The 20,000-nt window shown below is 49.6% G+C and overlaps 2 protein-coding genes across 2 annotated transcripts in view; one reads left to right on the top strand and one right to left on the bottom strand.

Moving 5' to 3' along the window:
• GON4L (gon-4 like) overlaps positions 1 to 7,811 on the top strand; it is a 28,726-nt gene extending 20,915 nt beyond the window's left edge. The window contains exons 24-34 of the mRNA XM_029286750.1: positions 681 to 824; positions 984 to 1,103; positions 2,001 to 2,131; positions 2,284 to 2,320; positions 3,251 to 3,394; positions 3,564 to 3,683; positions 4,572 to 4,685; positions 4,855 to 5,044; positions 5,722 to 6,439; positions 6,648 to 6,750; positions 7,501 to 7,811. Of these exons, the coding sequence (XP_029142583.1) occupies positions 681 to 824; positions 984 to 1,103; positions 2,001 to 2,131; positions 2,284 to 2,320; positions 3,251 to 3,394; positions 3,564 to 3,683; positions 4,572 to 4,685; positions 4,855 to 5,044; positions 5,722 to 6,439; positions 6,648 to 6,750; positions 7,501 to 7,659 (1,980 nt within the window). The 3' untranslated portion in view covers positions 7,660 to 7,811. The remainder of the gene's footprint in view (positions 1 to 680; positions 825 to 983; positions 1,104 to 2,000; positions 2,132 to 2,283; positions 2,321 to 3,250; positions 3,395 to 3,563; positions 3,684 to 4,571; positions 4,686 to 4,854; positions 5,045 to 5,721; positions 6,440 to 6,647; positions 6,751 to 7,500) is intronic.
• A 209-nt stretch (positions 7,812 to 8,020) lies between these two features.
• The window catches only part of MSTO1 (misato mitochondrial distribution and morphology regulator 1), a 14,711-nt gene continuing 2,731 nt past the window's right edge, over positions 8,021 to 20,000 (bottom strand). The window contains exons 2-14 of the mRNA XM_015828721.1: positions 15,654 to 15,789; positions 15,367 to 15,436; positions 15,072 to 15,147; positions 14,837 to 14,891; positions 13,588 to 13,711; positions 13,327 to 13,444; positions 12,432 to 12,563; positions 11,554 to 11,706; positions 10,858 to 10,989; positions 9,934 to 10,118; positions 9,249 to 9,353; positions 9,016 to 9,131; positions 8,021 to 8,303 (exon numbers count right to left, since the gene is read on the bottom strand). Of these exons, the coding sequence (XP_015684207.1) occupies positions 8,068 to 8,303; positions 9,016 to 9,131; positions 9,249 to 9,353; positions 9,934 to 10,118; positions 10,858 to 10,989; positions 11,554 to 11,706; positions 12,432 to 12,563; positions 13,327 to 13,444; positions 13,588 to 13,711; positions 14,837 to 14,891; positions 15,072 to 15,147; positions 15,367 to 15,436; positions 15,654 to 15,789 (1,638 nt within the window). The 3' untranslated portion in view covers positions 8,021 to 8,067. The remainder of the gene's footprint in view (positions 8,304 to 9,015; positions 9,132 to 9,248; positions 9,354 to 9,933; positions 10,119 to 10,857; positions 10,990 to 11,553; positions 11,707 to 12,431; positions 12,564 to 13,326; positions 13,445 to 13,587; positions 13,712 to 14,836; positions 14,892 to 15,071; positions 15,148 to 15,366; positions 15,437 to 15,653; positions 15,790 to 20,000) is intronic.

Genomic DNA, 20,000 nt, shown 5'->3' with positions numbered 1-20,000 from the left:
TTCCTCTTCCTCCTCCTCCTCCTCCTCCTCCTCCTCCTCCTCCTCCTCTCCGCAAACCCTACCTCCTCCTAGCACTGATGATGTTATCTAGTTGGGTCATGGAACGTCTCCAAGAATAGGTGGACAAAAATGCCAAATCTGATCTGAACATCTGGCTGACTGCAATGAATCCTAATAACACATAGCCAGATGTTTATATTGGATCTGGCGTTTGGATGCCCTTCTCGAGTACTTCCCAAGTTTTGGGGATAGGCAGATGTGGTGGTTTGATGTTGTTAAAGGTAGGATTTAAGCTATTCCGAGTCAAGCTGCCTTTCGCAATTGACTGACGGGGATTTTGTCGATGCCGAAGGGGTTCAATTGGTATTATTACAGTCTGTCACACAGTCAGCCAGATGTTTAGACTGGATTTGGCATTTCTGTCCACTTATGAGGTCCTTCCCAAGGGCCTGGGATGGGCAGACGTTGATGTTTAATCATATTAAAAGTATAATTGTAGGATTTAAGCTGTTCCGAGTCAGGCTGCCTTTCGCAATTGACCGATGGGGTTTTTGTCAATGCCGAAGGGGTTCTGGGCTTGCACTTGAGGTACCTATTGGTGCCATCAGAAACACAGCAAACAAGGAACAAGCCGGATAAATAAGTAAATTGTTTTAACCATCTTGAACCTCTGGATTTAGCTGAAGAACCAGATGTGGCAGCTGCTGAAAGGACATGATCACCTGCAGGACGAGTTCTCCGTCTTCTTCGATCACCTGCGCCCCTCGGCCAGCCGCCTGGGGGATTTTGAAGAAATCAATTGGACGGAGGAGAAAGAATACGAGGTGGGTGATGGGTGGGGGGTCTCCCTGGCCTTTTCTGGTCCTCCCGGGAAGGGGAATGGATTGGGGCGGGGGCGGGAGGCCAGGAGTTCCGATCCTCCCAACTGACGAGGCCGATGGGAGGCACACCTGACGCTGCAAGAGGTGAACCTCTCCTTCCAGTTTGATGGGTTTGAAGAAGTCTCGCTGCCAGACATGGAGGAAGAGGAGGAGCCCCCCAAAGTCCACGCCGCCTCGAAGAACAAGAGACGGAAGGAGCTGGGGAGTCAGAATGCCGAGAAGGTGGAAATCCTATCATTGTCTGTCTGTCTGTCTGTCTCTCTCTCATCTATCTATCTATCTATCTATCTATCTATCTATCTATCTATCTATCTATCTATCTATCTATCTATCTATCTATATCTATCTATCTATCTATCTATCTATCTATCTATCTATCTATCTATCTATCTATCTATCTATCTATCTATCTATGTTATCTCTTTATCATGACTCTCTCCCTCTATTATTATCTGTCTATCTTCTATGTAATCTGTCTGTCTATCTATCTATCAATCTATCTATCTATCCCTCCCTCTTTCGTTATCTATCATCTTTGTAATCTATTCCATCTATCTGTCTATCTATCTGTCTATCTATCTGTCTATCTATCTATCTATCATCTATCTACCTACCTACCTACCTACCTACCTATCTCAACCTCTATCATTATCTATCTATCATCTTTGTAATCTATCTATCTATCCATCCATCCATCCATCCATCCATCCATCCATCCATCCATCCATCCATCCATCAATCTAATCTAATCTAATCTAATCTAATCTATCCAGGCTTTGATTGGGAGCAGCCCAGAGTTGGTCGAAACATGGACAGCCAGATCAACCTTTTTATTAAAAGTAAATAAATTCACAGCTCCTGCGGGAACTGCCATCGCTAAGCCAGGCAGTCACGTAGTGGCTCTCTCTTAACAATTGCTTTGCTTAATGACGGAGTTGCCGGTCCCGATTAGAGCTCGTTAAGCGAGGACGGTGGAGAGACTTGCCCTGGAATGGAGCCAGCTCTTCGGGGACTATTAAGGGACACATCGCAGCCGGCAGAAGGCGGGTCAGCCCTTCCCACAGAGAGGCTGGCTTGACCGATCCTGTGGCTCACGTTGGTTTCCGGGTCCCCTTTCAGGAGGCCGAGTGGCTGGATGGGCACAAGGACTGGTGTGGCTCCTGCCACGAGGGCAGCGGGGACCCCCGGCTGAAGCGGAGCAAGCGGCGGAGTTGTGCCCACTGCTGCAGCAAGGTCAGGAGGGGGCCGGGGTCTTGGGGAAGGGGCCGGAGAGGGCCAAAAGCCCCTCCGGAGGGTCCTCAAACCAGCCAAGTGGGAGAATCGGGGAAAGGGGGTCCGAAGCTTCGTGGCCAGCCGTCTGTCTCCCGAAAGATTGACGGGCGTGGCTGGGTTCTTCCCGCAGGTGGGAGACCCCAAAGGCCCCAGAAGCAAAGAGCCGGGTGAGTTGGCCGAGGGCCGTGGGCAGCGGGAGTCCAGCCCTCGGCCGGAAGGGAAGGAGCCCCCAGAGGGCAGCGCGGAGAGGAGGGACGATGGGGAAGCCGTCCCCGGCAGGATCAGAGCCGCCAGCCGGAAGGGCGAGTCGGCCGGAGGAGGTGGGTTTGGGATGGGAAGGGAGGGAGGGAGGGAAGATGTGGTCGGATTAGGGAAAGGGGGTCGGTCTGCAGGATGACCGGCTGGATTTTGGATGGGGGGAGGGGCTGTCCCATCAGATGGAAATGTCCCTTTGGGGGAAGGAAAGTTTTTCCTTTCCTTTCCCTTCCTTTCCTTTCCTTCGTCTATCTTCCTTTCCTTTCCTTCTCTTCCCTTCTTCTATCTTCCTTCCCTTCCCTTCCTTCTCTTAGTCCTCCCTCCCTCCCATTCTTCCTTCCCTTCTATTTTCCTTTCCTTTCCTCCTCTTCCTTTTCCTTTGCTTTCCTCATTCATTCCCTCCTACCCTCCCTCCCCCCTCCATTGTTCCCTCTTCCTTTCTTTCCTTCCCTCCCTCCCTCCCTATTTCTTCGCTCCTTCTTTCCCATCTTCCCTCCTTACCTCCTTTTTTCCAACCCTCCTCTCCTTCCTCCCTTCCTCTTTCCTCCCTCCCCATTTCTTCATTTCTTTCTTCCCTGCCTCTTCCCTTCATTCTTTCCATCCCTCCTCACCACCCTCCCTCCTTCCTCCCCCCCCAGCTCAGCAAAACTGTCCCCCCTTAGAAAACTCACCTCCTGGCTCCAGTTGGATTCCCCCTCCTCTCCCCCCACTCCCGTTTCCCTCTCTCTTTCTGCCTCCCAGGTGCTCGTCTGGACGGGAAGCCCCTTTCGTCCAGAGATGCCCCCCCGGAGGGCCTTCTCCCATCGGCTGGCAAAGCNACCATCTTGAACCTCTGGATTTAGCTGAAGAACCAGATGTGGCAGCTGCTGAAAGGACATGATCACCTGCAGGACGAGTTCTCCGTCTTCTTCGATCACCTGCGCCCCTCGGCCAGCCGCCTGGGGGATTTTGAAGAAATCAATTGGACGGAGGAGAAAGAATACGAGGTGGGTGATGGGTGGGGGGTCTCCCTGGCCTCTTCTGGTCCTCCCGGGAAGGGGAATGGATTGGGGCGGGGGCGGGAGGCCAGGAGTTCCGATCCTCCCAACTGACGAGGCCGATGGGAGGCACACCTGACGCTGCAAGAGGTGAACCTGGCTTTGCCTCTCCTTCCAGTTTGATGGGTTTGAAGAAGTCTCGCTGCCAGACATGGAGGAAGAGGAGGAGCCCCCCAAAGTCCACGCCGCCTCGAAGAACAAGAGACGGAAGGAGCTGGGGAGCCAGAATGCCGAGAAGGTGGAAATCCTATCATTGTCTGTCTGTCTGTCTGTCTCTCTCTTATCTATCTATCTATCTATCTATCTATCTATCTATCTATCTATCTATCTATCTATCTATCTATGTTATCTCTTTATCATGACTCTCTCCCTCTATTATTATCTGTCTATCTTCTATGTAATCTGTCTGTCTATCTATCTATCAATCTATCTATCTATCCCTCCCTCTTTCGTTATCTATCATCTTTGTAATCTATTCCATCTATCTGTCTATCTGTCTATCTATCTATCTATCTATCTATCTATCATCTATCTACCTACCTACCTACCTACCTACCTACCTATCTCAACCTCTATCATTATCTATCATCTTTGTAATCTATTCTATCTATCTATCTATCTATCTATCTATCTATCTATCTATCTATCTATCTATCTATCTATCTATCTATCTATCTATCTATCTATCTATCTATCTATCTATCTATCTATCCATCCATCCATCCATCCATCCATCCATCCATCAATCTAATCTAATCTAATCTAATCTAATCTATCCAGGCTTTGATTGGGAGCAGCCCAGAGTTGGTCGAAACATGGACAGCCAGATCAACCTTTTTATTAAAAGTAAATAAATTCACAGCTCCTGCGGGAACTGCCATCGCTAAGCCAGGCAGTCACGTAGTGGCTCTCTCTTAACAATTGCTTTGCTTAATGACGGAGTTGCCGGTCCCGATTAGAGCTCGTTAAGCGAGGACGGTGGAGAGACTTGCCCTGGAATGGAGCCAGCTCTTCGGGGACTATTAAGGGACGCATCGTGGCTGGCGGAAGGCGGGTCAGCCCTTCCCACAGAGAGGCTGGCTTGACCGATCCTGTGGCTCATGTTGGTTTCCGGGTCCCCTTTCAGGAGGCCGAGTGGCTGGACGGGCACAAGGACTGGTGTGGCTCCTGCCACGAGGGCAGTGGGGACCCCCGGCTGAAGCGGAGCAAGCGGCGGAGTTGCGCCCACTGCTGCAGCAAGGTCAGGAGGGGGCCGGGGTCTTGGGGAGGGGGCCGGAGAGGGCCAAAAGCCCCTCCGGAGGGTCCTCAAACCAGCCAAGTGGGAGAATCGGGGAAAGGGGGTCCGAAGCTTCGTGGCCAGCCGTCTGTCTCCCGAAAGATTGACGGGCGTGGCTGGGTTCTTCCCGCAGGTGGGAGACCCCAAAGGCCCCAGAAGCAAAGAGCCGGGTGAGTTGGCCGAGGGCCGTGGGCAGCGGGAGCCCAGCCCTCGGCCGGAAGGGAAGGAGCCCCCCGAGGGCAGCGCGGAGAGGAGGGACGATGGGGAAGCCGTCCCCGGCAGGATCAGAGCCGCCAGCCGGAAGGGCGAGTCGGCCGGAGGAGGTGGGTTTGGGATGGGAAAGGAGGGAGGGAGGGAAGATGCGGTCGGATTAGGGAAAGGGGGTCGGTCTGCAGGATGACCGGCTGGATTTTGGATGGGGGGAGGGGCTGTCCCATCAGATGGAAATGTCCCTTTGGGGGAAGGAAAGTTTTTCCTTTCCCTTCCTTTCCTTTCCTTCGTCTATCTCCCTTCACTTCCCTCTCTCTCAGTCCTCCCTCCCTCCCATTCTTCCTTCCCTTCCCTTCCCTTCTTCTATTTTCCTTTCCTTTCCTTCATCTATCTTCCTTCCCTTCCACTTCCTTTCCTTTCCTCTCCTCCTTTCCCTTTCCCTTTGCTTTCCTCATTCATTCCCTCCCTCCCCCCTCCATTGTTCCCTCTTCCTTTCTTTCCTTCCCTCCCTCCCTCTCTCCCTATTTCTTCACTCCTTCTTTCCCATCTTCCCTCCTTACTTCCTTTTTTCCACCCCTCCTCTCCTCCCTCCCTCCCCATTTCTTCGTTTCTTTCTTCCCTTCATTCTTTCCATCCCTCCCCCCCCCCCCCCCCCCCCCCCCCCCCCCCCCCCCCCCCCCCCCCCCCCCCCCCCCCCCCAGCTCAGCCAAACTGTCCCACCTCCTGGTCCAGTTGGATTCACCCTCCTCCTCCCCCCACTCCCGTTTCCCTCTTTTTTTCTGCCTCCCAGGTGCTCGTCCGGACGGGAAGCCCCTTTCGTCCAGAGATGCCCCCCCGGAGGGCCTTCTCCCATCGGCTGGCAAAGCCCCGGAGTCCTCTCCTCCCCCTGCCCCTCCCTGCCCTCCAAACGTGGGCGAGCCCGCCAGGATTTCTCCCGTGGCTGCGCCGCTGCCTCCGAGGGGGGCCAGCCCCCCCAAACCCCACCGTCTGAAAAGCAGCCCTGGCCCCACGGAGGGCAAAAGAGAGGTGGGACTCGGCCCCAGGAGCGGGGAGCCACCTGCAGCCCCCAAGCCAGAGCGTTCGGAGACCGGAAGCCCTTCCAAAGCAGCCAGGCCAGATCCTGGTTCTGCTCCCTCCCTCCTTCCTCCTTCTCGGTTGGATCTCACAGAGCCGGGCGGCCAGCCCCCCTCGGTGACCCCAAAGCCCAAAGCAAGGGAGATGCCGCCCGTGGCCTCGGAAGACCTCGCCCCGAAGGCTTTGGGGGCGAGCGAGGGCCTGCAGGCTCCACCGCAGATCCCCGCAGCTGCCAGCCTGCAGGCCGCGAACCCAACCGGAAAAGCATCCGAGGGAGGGGATGTCCATTCGCACAAGGAAGAGGGGTTGACCCCGGTCGCGGTCGGTGGCCCGGTGGCAGGGGAAGACCCTCAGCAGAGGACCATCGAGGCCACCGTGTGTGCCAAGAACATCAAGGTCAGCTCGACGGGGGAAAAGGTGGTCTTGTGGACCAGGTGGGTGCCCTCCTTCTTTTCTCTGATGCTCGTCTTAAGAAGACGGTCGGGGTCTTTGGGGACTAGAGACCTGGGCTGAGAGAATAACCAGGATTGGCTGAATTCAGACAAGCCACTCGACCAGATCAGTGGAAGGCCTGGGTTTTCTCCAGTTGTTTTTGCCGATGGGTGAAATCTAAATTCCCTTCCTACGTCCTTCTTCTTCCAGGGAGGCTGACCGGGTGATCCTGACCACCTGCCAGGAGCGAGGGGCTGATCCGAAGACTTTCAGCGCCATCTCTGAACAGCTGGGCAACAAGACCCCAGACGAGGTGGGCCTTCCTTCTCCTGGGGGAGGGGTCTCCCCACCCACCCCAATCTGGCCCAAATGTGTCCCCGGCAGGACCCAGCAGGGCGGTGGATCTTGGGAAAAGAAGCAGAAATTTAATTTTTGCTAGAGGAGTCTCCAAAACCTGGCCATTTTAAGATTTGTGGGCTTCAACTCCCAGAATTTAGAAAGCCAGGATGTGCTGGCTGAGGAATTCTGGGAGCTGAATTCTGCACAAGCTAGCTAGGGGATTCTGGGAGTTGAAGAAGTCTGCCTGGGTAATTTGGGGACTCGGAAATCCATATATTTTGGCCTGAAGAATTCTGGGAATTGAAATCTGCGTTAAGCCAACCTCAGGGATTCTGGGAGTTAAGGTCCGTACATGCCGGTGGGGAATTCTGCTTGTCGAAATCCATACTTGCTGCCTGGGGAATTCTGGGAATCGGAAGTTTGCACGAGCCAAGCTGGGGAATTCTGGGAGTTGAAGCCTATACATGCTGCCTGGGGGATTCTGGGACTCGAAGTCTCTATATTCTGGCTGAGGAATTCTGGGAAATGAAATCTGCCTAAGCTAGACTGGGAGTTAAGGTCCATACATGCTCCCTGGCGGATTCTGGGACTTGGAAGTCCACATAGTCTGGCCTGGGGGATTCTGGGAGTTGAGGTTTGCGCGAGCCAAGATGGGGAATTGTCTGGGACGTGAAGCCCACCCATCTTCCACGCCTTGAGACTCACGGCAGCTTCTTCCACGCAGGTGGCCCACCGTTTCCGCGAACTGATGACCTTGTTCCACACGGCCTGCGAGGTCAGTTCGGACGACGAGGAAGACGGGATGAGCACCAGCAACGCCGACCAACTTTCCGACAAGGAGCCCGCCCTGTCGGAGGACGACCCGGAAGAACCGGGCTTTTAATCCGGGTCAAGCCGTCCTCTCTGGCAGAGAGGAACATTTGTGGGGGTCTGGCCGTGCGTTTTGGCCCACCTTCGCTCCCTTTGGAGACCCCGAAGATTTGCCGGTTTTTAATTCCCCCCTGCGAAAGATGGAGGGGAGGAAAAAACCAACCATCTCTCGGATCTGTAAATATATTTTTTTTTAAAGTAGGAAATGTATAAATTAACGGGGATGGGGGGCTGAATATTTATTGAGCGGTGGCATTTTAAAGAATTAAAGCAGACCGTCGAGGCGGCGTTTCCTCCGGACGCCTTTATTTATTTTTTAAAACGCCGTCCAAAAATCTCCAAAACATGCCAAGGAGGGCGTTCTCGCTGGGTTTTTATTATTTCTCTGATTTTAAACGCGATCCGAGCCCCGGGAAGCGGCTCAGTCGGTATCGTCGCTGTCCGAGTTTTCGTCCAGGCTGCCTTTTTTGTAGCAGAGGGAGAGCGTCCGCAGCTCGTCCAGGGCCTCCTGGAAGTCGTCCGCCTCCATCCCCGCGGAGAAGAAGCTCGCCCAGCGCCGCAGGTCCGTTCCGTGCAGCTCGCGGTAAACGTCGCCGAGGGTTTGGTACAAGCCCGCCGAGGATTGGAAGGCAGCTAAGATCGGGAGGCTTTCGACCTCTGTTAAGAGGAGAGAGAGAAAAATTGCTGAGTGGTGGGATTTCCTGATTCGGCTAAATTAGTAAGTCCGTGGTTTGGGTAGGATTCGGTACTACCCATTGACCGGGCCTCCTTCGCTTCCTCAAACCGGCTGATCATCATTGTAAGCCTCCCTATTTCTCAACCTTGGCAGATGTTGGGACTTCCACTACCCAGAATTCCCCAGCCAGCAGGAAGTCCACCCATCTTAAAGCAGGATGCCTGAGGAATTCTGGGTGTTGACGTCCAAATATCTTAAGCGTTCTGGCTGGTGAATTCTGGGAGTTGAAGCCCATCTATATTAAGCAGGCTGGCTGGGGAATTCTGGGAGTCGAAGTCCACCTATCGTAAAGCAGGTTGGCTGGGGAATTCTGGGAGTTGAAGTCCTCCCATCCATATTAAAGCATTCCGGCTGGGGAATTCTGGGAATTGAAGCCCACCCATCTTAAATTATGATGGCCAGGGAATTCTGGGAGTTGAAGCCCACCCGTCTTCAATTATGCTGGCTGGGGAATTCTGGGATTTCAAAACCGGGTGAAGACACTGCTTCAGCTAAAGCAATCTGGAGCACAAACACCAGCATCTACGATCGGGCCACACCCTGCAAGGCCACTGCGGCTTAGCACAGCACAATGTGAGCCCCTTGATGCATTCCCGAAGCCACACCCTTGTGTGTTTGTGTGTCTGTCCTTACTCGCTGGGCTGCGGGACGGCTTCTCGGAGAGGAGTCCATGCTTGTTCAGGAAAGGCGAGAAAAACTGGGGGTACGGAGCCAAAAGCTTGCAGGGCCCTTGCAGCAAAAGCGAGGTGCTGTGGGAGAAAAGGACCGGGAGGTTTGAAGGGGAATGTTTCCCCCCCCCCAATCCCCTCTCTCTTTCCCTCCCTCCCTCCTCCCCCCCCCTTGCCCAGGTTGGCCGGACCACCAACCTTAGGGTCTGGGGAGAGACGTTGTGTAAGTAGTGGGCCAGGACTTCCTGTCCGGTCTCACACATGTGAAGGATGGACTTGGGTTCGGTCCCTGGAGGGGCGTTGCTGGAAGGAAAATAAGATGGGAGAGACCCCAAGTTACAACGGGGAGAGGGCGGGATTGTGAAGAGACCCCAGGAGCAGCCATAGGGAGGGCAGAACGATGAATTGTGTCACTGTCGGCCCAAAATGCCGTCTCTCAATCAGCCAGGAGGCCAGAAATCTGATTATTCCTCCAGATCAGGGGTCTTCCAACGTGGCCCTTTGATGACGTGTGGATTTCAACTCCCAGAATGCTGAGGAATTCTGGGAGTTGAAGTCCACAAGTCCTAAAAGGGCAGACAACCCAAAGCAGACTCCCTGACTTAGCTGGAAGACAGGCAGTTTTTTACTTACAACCATTTGTTTACACGCCAACATTTCTGTCGTTAAGGCAGACATTTGTCGAGTTGATTTTTGCCCCATTTTATGACCTTTCTCGCCACGGTTGCTAAAGGAGTCACTGCAGTTGATAAGCTAGTCGCTCATCCACTGATTTGCAAAGAGGAATATAAACACAAACACACACAGACACACAAGCACAATTACGGGCACGGACAGACCCTGTAAGAGGGTGAGAGCAAACCACACACAAACCAAGGCCCACCTCACTTGCTGCCGCTTGCTGATCCCTCGCAACACAACCGACTGTGCGAAGCAGCCGGCATCGCCTCGGTTGCCGCAAGACGACAACGGACACCAGGCCGTGCTGGGTTGTTGGCTGTACAAGGCGTCGGGGAGGGACTGGTCCTTTGCCACGGGGAAGGGAAGGGCGGCTGAGGCCTCGGCCACCTGGGGGAGGGGGGAGATGTCTCTTTTCGGGGGTGTGATCTGGTTCTTCTGAGTTTTAGACACACACACAAACCCCGTGGTTCCCCCGAAAACCAAGGTAGAGTCAGGACTATCCAGGTTATACAGGAAGTCCTCAACTTGTTTGTTTGCTCACTGGCCAAGGTTAGAACGGCATTGAAAAAAGGGACTTATGACCACTTTACACGATATGATCAAAATTCAGACAGGCAACTGACTCGTATTTATGACGGTTGCAGTGTTCCAGATTATCTATCTATCTATCTATCTATCTATCTATCTATCTATCTATCTATCTATCTATCTATCTATCTATCTATCTATCTAATCTTTTTCTATCTATAGCTACCTAAATCTATCATCTATCAATCTATCATCTATATCTCTATCATCTATCAATTATCTATATATCTATATCTTATATCATCTATCAATCTATATATATCTTCTATCTATATCATCTATATCCATCTATCTGTATCTTCTCTGTCTGTCTGTCTGTCTGTCTGTCTGTCTGTCTGTCTGTCTATCTATCTATCTATCTATCTATCTATCTATCTATCTATCTATCTATCTATCTATCTATCTATCTATCTCTTTCCGCATCCTTCAGGTAGTGGAGCAGACAGCTAATATCATTTTATATTATTTAAATATCATTGAAATACATTTAAATATCTATAGCCAGGGGAACCAGATTGTCCAAGTCGAACGGACGTACCTTCCGCCCGGAGAAATTCAGGCTTTCGGTCAGGCTGGCCATGGAGATGTCCGAGGCCTGGAGCCGGTATGGGATGGTGAGCGTGTCCAGGGCGGTGGCCAGGATGGCGCTCGTGTGATAATCCAGAGAGGGCTAGATGGAATGATAAAAAACAGAAATACCCCCGTATTTTAGGCAGTCCGCGACTTACAAGGGTCCATTTAACGACCATTCTAAGTGACTTTGACCATTTTTTTCACCCTGGACGGTTGCAGCATCCCCGTGGCCACGTGATCAAGACTCAAGACGCTTGGCAACTTGACTCCTATTTATGACGGTTGCAGCGTGCCTGGGTTACCTGATCCCCTTTGGCGACATTCTGACAAGCAAAAGTCCAAGGGGAAGCCAGGTTAACTTTTAACCACTATCTTGCTAACTTGAGAACTGCAGTCATCCCCTTAACAATCGTGGCTAGAAAAGTCGTAAAAGGGGGCAAAAGTCACTTACCAACCGTCTGGCTTAGCAACAGAAAATTTGGGCTCGGTTGTGGCCGTAAGCCAAGGACTGCCTGTGCAAGGAGCTTTGGGAGCAGGATCAAGGGGGGGGAGGGAGGTGCCCACCTCCCACCCCGCCAGCCCAAAATCCCTGATGCCTCCCCATAAATTCCACCCCACCGTCGTTCCGTGGCCCGAGAGGCTTGCATTTACGAAGGCTCACCTCGTAGTGGACGTACGGCAGAGCCACCGGGCCATCCAGTTTGAGCCCCAGGTTCCCGTTTAGCGACAAGGGGCAGAAGAGCGAACTGTGGCTGGCAAGCCGGACGATGCCCAGTGCCGTGTTCATGAGCCGGTAGAAATTCCGATGGGGGAGCTGCCGAGAGAGAGAGAGAAAGGCAAGCGCCTCCTTCAGCCTAAGGTACAATCGCAGGACATGAACCTCAGAAGTTATTCCACTCCCCAAAAAAAACAAAGGAACGATGAGGCAGGTCACCAGACGACGAGAGGATGCAAGTCCTGCTTTCAGCATCCCTAAATGTTGATTTTCGCCCTTTGCATGCCGCTAGTCCTCAGCGAAGCCTGGGACCTAGTCTTGCTCATCTTCGGGGCCACTGCGGAGAAGACGGGAGCCCCAGATTGGTGTCGTGCTGCTGGTGCTGGCTTCGAAAGCATGAGGTGGTGGGTTCTAGTTCTGCCATCTAGCTTGGGTTGAGTTTGGGCCCAAGCACCAGGAGACAGTGAGTTCTAGTCCTGCCTTAAGCATGAAAGCTAAATGGGTGACTTTGGGCCAATCACTAGGAGACGGTGAGTTCTAGTCCTGCCTTAGACACAAAAGCTAAGTGGGTGACTTTGGGCCAATCACCAGGAGATGGCGAGCTCTAGTTTTGACTTAGGCATGAAAGCCAGCTGGGTGACTTTGGGCCAGCCCTCCTTCTCAGCCCACCCCACCCCACCCCACCAGACTGTCATGGGAAAAACAGGCGGCAAAAGGCGCATGAGGTGTGTCCATTGCCCTGAGTTATTGATAAAAAATAATCCAGGCAGCATCAAACTTTGTTAATACACCAATATTCAAAAGACAAAAAGAGTCCCACTTACGTTGGATTGAAGCACTGGCGTCAGGCCACAAGCCAAGATGCCTTTTCCCGCGTATTCGTCCTGCAGCAGCTCGGCTGCCTTGGATCCGAGTCCCGAGAAGCCGTTGTGGAGGTCGCAGAGCAGCTGAAAACCCTGGGCGAGACAAAAAAAGGGTGCAGGGGATTGCTGGAGACTTCCTGGAGAGCTAAAATGCCAGCCGGGCCCCTTCCCAAAACGGGAGGGTTGAGAAAACAGCGGAAAGAGCGAAGAGGTGGCCGAGAACGCGTGCAAAAAATCTGGGATCAGCCCCTGGGAACCTGGAAGGCAGGAGAAAAGGCTGGCGGTCTTCCGAGGGTAGCTGAACTAGAACTCCCAGCGTGGAAACAAGAGAAACCCCAGGGAAGTTCCAAAGTTTCTCCAAACTTGGGAACTTGTAAGACTCGTGGACTTCAATGCCCAGAATTCCCCAACCAGCCATGCCAAAGTCAGGACTAGAACTCCCAGTCTCCTGGTGACGGGCACAAAGGCACCCAGCTGCCTTTCATGTCTAAGGCAGGACTAGAACTCCTGGTCTCCTGGTGACGGGCACAAAGGCACCCAGCTGTCTTTCAAGTCTAAGGTGGGACTAGAACTCACTGTCTCCTGGTGATGGACACATAGTCACCCAGCTGGTTTCGATGGCTGAGGCAGGACTAGAACTCCCAGTCTCCTGGTGACGGGCACAAAGGCACCCTGCTGGCTTTCATGGCTAAGGCGGGACTAGAACTCCCGGTCTCCTGGTTGATTGGTCTAAAATCACCCATCCTTGTTGTGGAATTCTGGGAGTCGAAGTCCACAGGTTTTAAAGCTGCCAAGTTTGGAGAGCCCTGCTTCCCAGCCACAGGGGCGCAAGATCCGTGCTGAGTGGATGACTTACCTGCAGGTAATCACACTCTTCCACGTAGAAGTGCAGCCGATCCTCCAGCTCCTCAAGGTACCGGCCGTCCTGCAGGAGTTTTTCTCCTTGTCCGAACGCCTCCAGCCGGCTGGACTCTCTGCAGCGGACAGGAAGCCAAATTCGGGCAGGTCCTCGTTGGGCAGGAGAAACAGGATTTCTTCCCCCCCCAAAAAAATTGGGAGAAAGGTTCCCCCTTCCTCCTCCCCGCCTGAGAACCGCCCAGCCAGGACCCCGACTCACTCCTCCCGGTTGTATTCGTGGATGGTCAGGATGCTCCGCGGGTGGAAATTGGTACGGAGGAAGTCGGACCAAGCGGGCGCGGGTCTCTCCGATGCCAGCGGCTTGGTGAGCTGCTGTGGCTTTCCTGGGAAAAGATACCACCAGAAGATGCACGGGCCACGTTTTAGCAAGGTGCCGGAAACGAGGGTCTTTGCGGTGGAAACCAAGCCCTTTAGCTTATGTGCTGTTTCCGGCAACCCAAATTTCGGCAAGCCCCTCTACTCAAAACAGAAGCTCCCAAACTATTATAAAATCTAACCTAGGGGTCTCCAAATGTGGCAATTTGAAGACTCGTGGACTTCAACTCCCAGAGTTATGCTGACCGGGGAATTCTGGGAGCTGAAGTCCCACCCAATAAAATGATAAAATAAAACATAAACATAAATGAAATGAAATAGGAAATGAAATGAAATGAAATTGAGACTAATTAAATTAAAAGAAACTTATATAAAATAAAATGCAATAAACTAAAATAAAATAAATAAATGGATAATTGCAATTAAATTAAAAAAAACTTACGGTATATAAAATTAAAATAAAATAAATAAAATATAAATAAAATGAATTGAAATTAATAAATTAAAATAAAATGCAATAAAATAAAAATAAAATAAATGGAAATTGCAATTAATTAAATTAAGAAGCTTATATAAAATAAAAAAAATAAAAAAAATTGAAATTAATAAAAGAAACTTATATAAAATAAAATGCAATAAAATTAGATTAAAATAAATGGAAATTGCAATTAATTAAATTAAAAAAGCTTATATAAAATAAAATTAAAATTAAATAAATAAAATAAATTGCAATTAATAAATTAAAAGAAACAAAATAAAATGCAATAAAATTAAATTAAAATAAAATAAATGGAAATTGCAATGAATTAAATTAAAAGCTTATATAAAATAACATTAAAATAAAATAAATGGAAATTAATAAATTAAAAGAAACTTATAAAATAAGATGCAATAAAATTAAATTAAAATAAATGGTAATTGCAATTAATTAAATTAAAAGAAGCTTATATAAAATAAAATTAAAATAAAATATAAATAAAATAAATTGAAATTAATTAAATTAAAAGAAACTTGATATAAAATAAAATGCAAAAAAATTAAATTAAAATTAAATAAAGCAGGCCGGCTCCATTACAGTAAGACCCTAACTGAGCACTATACACGCACACACACGGACACACAAACACACACACCTTTACCAGCAGGGAGGGTCTTAGATGCGAAATCGCCGTTGGAAAACCTTTCGCCCTGAAATAGAGAGAAAAAAAGGAGAAGAGCTGACATAGGAGGAAAATCAATCAATCAATAAATAAATCAGATCTCTGGTCCCAGTTTATCCATCCGCAAGACCGAGGTCCGCCCTCGGCAGGAAAAAGGAATAATTCTTAGAAATGGTGTGTGAGAGGACAGAGCGAGAAAGAGGCTCACCTCACGCTGGTCAAGTCCTTCCAAAAACGGACTGGGAGGGACTGGATCTTGCTGGTGCGTTGTGAGGTTCCCCTTCCTGGAAGGAAAAGATCCGTTCGTATCAACCAGAGCAGGAAATACAGGTGGTCCTCAAGCTTATGACCACAATCGGGAACAGAATTTCTGTTGCTAAGTAATAATAATAATAATAATAATAAAAGTTGGGACCTTGGAAAAAGAAAGAAGGAAAGGAAAGAAAAAAGAAAGAAAAAGGAGAAAATAAAATAGTCAATTGCCCATGGAAAAATCCGCTCACCAAGCCACGGGGATGTTGTTTTTCGGGTCCTCGTACAGGTATCCCTCCTGTTTCAGAGCGGCGAGACTTTCTGCCCAGAAATAAAAACAAATTTCTGGTTTTAGAGACCGCGGTGGACCGAAAGACATCAAGGGGCAGGCAAGTCCTCACTTTAGGTCTCCAATGGCGAACGTAATTTCCGCTAACGAGCGAGGCATTCGTGAAGGGAACCGCACCCGGTTTTGACAACCTCCCGCAAGGCCTCCGGTGCTTTTTCGACAGGATTTAGCACCCTTTTAACTCGTCACCTTTGAGGTCCATCAAGATGAGGCGGGGGGTGAAGGTCTCCCGTCCTTGCAAAGTCCTCCCCGTTCGGAACAGGACTTCATGCTGGATGACCTCGTCCAAGTCCGAAGCCGTGGAGTTGGATAAGAACAGAGCTTCCTGGAAAGCAGACATTAAAAGGTTAAAGACTTCAGAAAAAAAAATCAGATTTGGTGAAGATCTCTGAGGGGTCTCCTGCTGGAGCAGGGGGTTGGACTAGAAGATCTCTGGGGTCCCTTCCGATCGTAATGTCCTGTGTACTAAAATGGAAGAAGTTAATGAAGCCAAAGAGATCCCAATCTGAGCAGCGTTATTCGTCCCCGTCGCTGCAACATCTTGTCTTACGTCTTCAGCCTTTCTGCGTTTGCAGGTAGTCCTCGATTTACGACGCTTTGTTTAGTGACCGTCGAAAGCTGTAACAGCCCTGAAAAAAGCGATTTTCACACTAATGACCGTTGCAGGATCCCCNAAAAGTCGTAAAAGGGGGCAAAAGTCACTTACCAACCGTCTGGCTTAGCAACAGAAAATTTGGGCTCGGTTGTGGCCGTAAGCCAAGGACTGCCTGTGCAAGGAGCTTTGGGAGCAGGATCAAGGGGGGGGAGGGAGGTGCCCACCTCCCACCCCGCCAGCCCAAAATCCCTGATGCCTCCCCATAAATTCCACCCCACTCTCGTTCCGCGGCCCGAGAGATGCTTGCATTTACGAAGGCTCACCTCATAGTGGACGTACGGCAGAGCCACCGGGCCATCCAGTTTGAGCCCCAGGTTCCCGTTTAGCGACAAAGGGCAGAAGAGCGAACTGTGGCTGGCAAGCCGGACGATGCCCAGTGCCGTGTTCATGAGCCGGTAGAAATTCCGATGGGGGAGCTGCCGAGACAGAGAGAGAAAGGCAAGCGCCTCCTTCAGCCTAAGGTACAATCGCAGGACATGAACCTCAGAAGTTATTCCACTCCCCAAAAAAACAAAGGAACGATGAGGCAGGTCACCAGACGACATGAGAGGATGCAAGTCCTGCTTTCAGCATCCCTAAACGTTGATTTTCGCCCTTTGCATGCCGCTAGTCCTCAGCGAGGCCTGGGACCTAGTCTTGCTCATCTTCGGGGCCACTGCGGAGAAGACGGGAGCCCCAGATTGGTGTCGTGCTGCTGGTGCTGGCTTCGAAAGCATGAGGTGGCGGGTTCTAGTTCTGCCATCCAGCTGGGGTTGAGTTTGGGCCCAAGCACCAGGAGACGGTGAGTTCTAGTCCTGCCTTAGGCATGAAAGCTAAGTGGGTGACTTTGGGCAAATCACCGGGAGACGGTGAGTTCTAGTCCTGCCTTAGGCACGAAAGCTAAGTGGGTGACTTTGGGCCAATCACCAGGAGATGGTGAGTTCTAGTTTTGACTTAGGCATGAAAGCCAGCTGGGTGACTTTGGGCCAGCCCTCCCTCTCAGCCCACCCCACCCCACCAGACTGTCATGGGAAAAACCGGCGGCAAAAGGCGCATGAGGTGTGTCCATTGCCCTGAGTTATTGATAAAAAATAATCCAGGCAGCATCAAACTTTGTTAATACACCAATATTCAAAAGACAAAAAGAGTCCCACTTACGTTGGACTGAAGCACTGGCGTCAGGCCACAAGCCAAGATGCCTTTTCCCGCGTATTCGTCCTGCAGCAGCTCGGCTGCCTTGGATCCGAGTCCCGAGAAGCCGTTGTGGAGGTCGCAGAGCAGCTGAAAACCCTGGGCGAGACAAAAAAGAGGGTGCAGGGGATTGCTGGAGACTTCCTGGAGAGCTAAAATGCCAGCCGGGCCCCTTCCCAAAACGGGAGGGTTGAGAAAACAGTGGAAAGAGCGAAGGGGTGGCCAAGAACGCGTGCAGAAAATCTGGGATCAGCCCCTGGGAACCTGGTAGGCAGGAGAAAAGGCTGGCGGTCTTCCGAGGGTGGCTGAACTAGAACTCCCAGCGTGGAAACGGGATTGTAGAAACCCCAGGGAAGTTCCAAAGTTTCTCCAAACTTGGGAACTTGTAAGACTCGTGGACTTCAACGCCCAGAATTCCCCAACCAGCCATGCCAAAGTCAGGACTAGAACTCCCAGTCTCCTGGTGCTGGACATATAGTCACCCAGCTGGTTTCGATGCCTAAGGCGGGACTAGAACTCCCAGTCTCCTGGTGATGGGCACAAAGGCACCCAGTTGCCTTTCATGTCTAAGGCAGGACTAGAACTCCCGGTCTCCTGGTGACGGGCACAAAGGCACCCAGCTGTCTTTCAAGTCTAAGCTGGGACTAGAACTCACTGTCTCCTGGTGATGGACACATAGTCACCCAGCTGGTTTCGATGGCTGAGGCAGGACTAGAACTCCCAGTCTCCTGGTGACGGGCACAAAGGCACCCAGCTGCCTTTCATGTCTAAGGCAGGACTAGAACTCCCGGTCTCCTGGTGACGGGCACAAAGGCACCCAGCTGCCTTTCATGTCTAAGGCAGGACTAGAACTCCCGGTCTCCTGGTGGATTGGTCTAAAATCACCCATCCTTGTTGTGGAATTCTGGGAGTCGAAGTCCACAGGTTTTAAAGCTGCCAAGTTTGGAGAGCCCTGCTTCCCAGCCACAGGGGCGCAAGATCCGTGCTGGGTGGATGACTTACCTGCAGGTAATCACACTCTTCCACGTAGAAGTGCAGCCGATCCTCCAGCTCCTCAAGGTACCGGCCGTCCTGCAGGAGTTTTTCTCCTTGTCCGAACGCCTCCAGCCGACTGGACTCTCTGCAGCGGACAGGAATCCAAATTCGGGCAGGTCCTCGTTGGGCAGGAGAAACAGGATTTCTCCCCCCCCCAAAAGAAATTGGGAGAACGGTTCCCCCCTCCTCCCCGCCTGAGAACTGCCCAGCCAGGACCCCCGACTCACTCCTCCCGGTTGTATTCGTGGATGGTCAGGATGCTCCGCGGGTGGAGATTGGTACGGAGGAAGTCGGACCAAGCGGGCGCGGGTCTCTCCGATGCCAGCGGCTTGGTGAGCTGCTGTGGCTTTCCTGGGAAAAGATACCACCAGAAGATGCACGGGCCACGTTTTAGCAAGGTGCCGGAAACGAGGGTCTTTGCGGTGGAAACCAAGCCCTTTAGCTTATGTGCTGTTTCCGGCAACCCAAATTTCGGCAAGCCCCTCTACTCAAAACAGAAGCTCCCAAACTATTATAAAATCTAACCTAGGGGTCTCCAAATGTGGCAATTTGAAGACTCGTGGACTTCAACTCCCAGAGTTATGCTGACCGGGGAATTCTGGGAGCTGAAGTCCCACCCAATAAAATAATAAAATAAAACAAACATAAATGAAATGAAATAGAAAATGAAATGAAATGAAATTGAGACTAATTAAATTAAAAGAAACATATAAAATAAAATGCAATAAACTAAACTAAAATAAATAAATGGATAATTGCAATTAAATTAAAAGAAACTTATATAAAATTAAAATAAAATAAATAAAATATAAATAAAATGAATTGAAATTAATAAATTAAAATAAAATAAAATGCAATAAAATAAAATAAATGGAAATTGCAATTAATTAAATTAAGAAGCTTATATAAATAAAATAAAAAAATAAATTGAAATTAATAAATTAAAAGAAACTTATATAAAATAAAATGCAATAAAATAAAATAAAAATAAAATAAATGGAAATAGCAATTAAATTAAAAGCTTATATAAAATAAAATTAAAATTAAATAAATAAACTAAATTGAAATTAATAAATTAAAAGAAACAAAAATAAATGCAAAAAAATTAAATTAAAATAAAATAAATGGTAATTGCAATTAATTAAATTAGAAGCTTATATAAAATAAAATTAAAATAAAATATAAATAAAATTAATTGAAATTAATTAAATTAAAAGAAACAAAATAAAATGCAATTAAATTAAAATAAAATAAATGGTAATTGCAATTAATTAAAAAGCTTATATAAAATAAAATTAAAATAAAATATAAATAAAATAAATTGAAATTAATTAAATTAAAAGAAACTTGATATAAAATAAAATGCAAAAAAATTAAATTAAAATTAAATAAAGCAGGCAGGCTCCATTACAGTAAGACCCTAACTGAGCACTATACACGGACACACAAACACACACACACCTTTACCAGCAGGGAGGGTCTTAGATGCGAAATCGCCGTTGGAAAACCTTTCGCCCTGAAATAGAGAGAAAAAAGGAGAAGAGCTGGCATAGGAGGAAAATCAATCAATCAATCAATCAATCAATCAATCAATCAATCAGATCTCTGGTCCCAGTTTATCCATCCCTAAGACCGAGGTCCTTCCTCGGTAGGAAAAAGGAATAATTCTTAGAAAT

The sequence above is a fragment of the Protobothrops mucrosquamatus genome, unplaced genomic scaffold, assembly GCF_001527695.2.
Source record: "Protobothrops mucrosquamatus isolate PMUCROS unplaced genomic scaffold, P.Mucros_1.0 scaffold4811, whole genome shotgun sequence".
NCBI classification, from domain to species: Eukaryota; Metazoa; Chordata; class Lepidosauria; order Squamata; family Viperidae; genus Protobothrops; species Protobothrops mucrosquamatus.
This window is presented reverse-complemented; position numbering and strand designations above follow the sequence as displayed.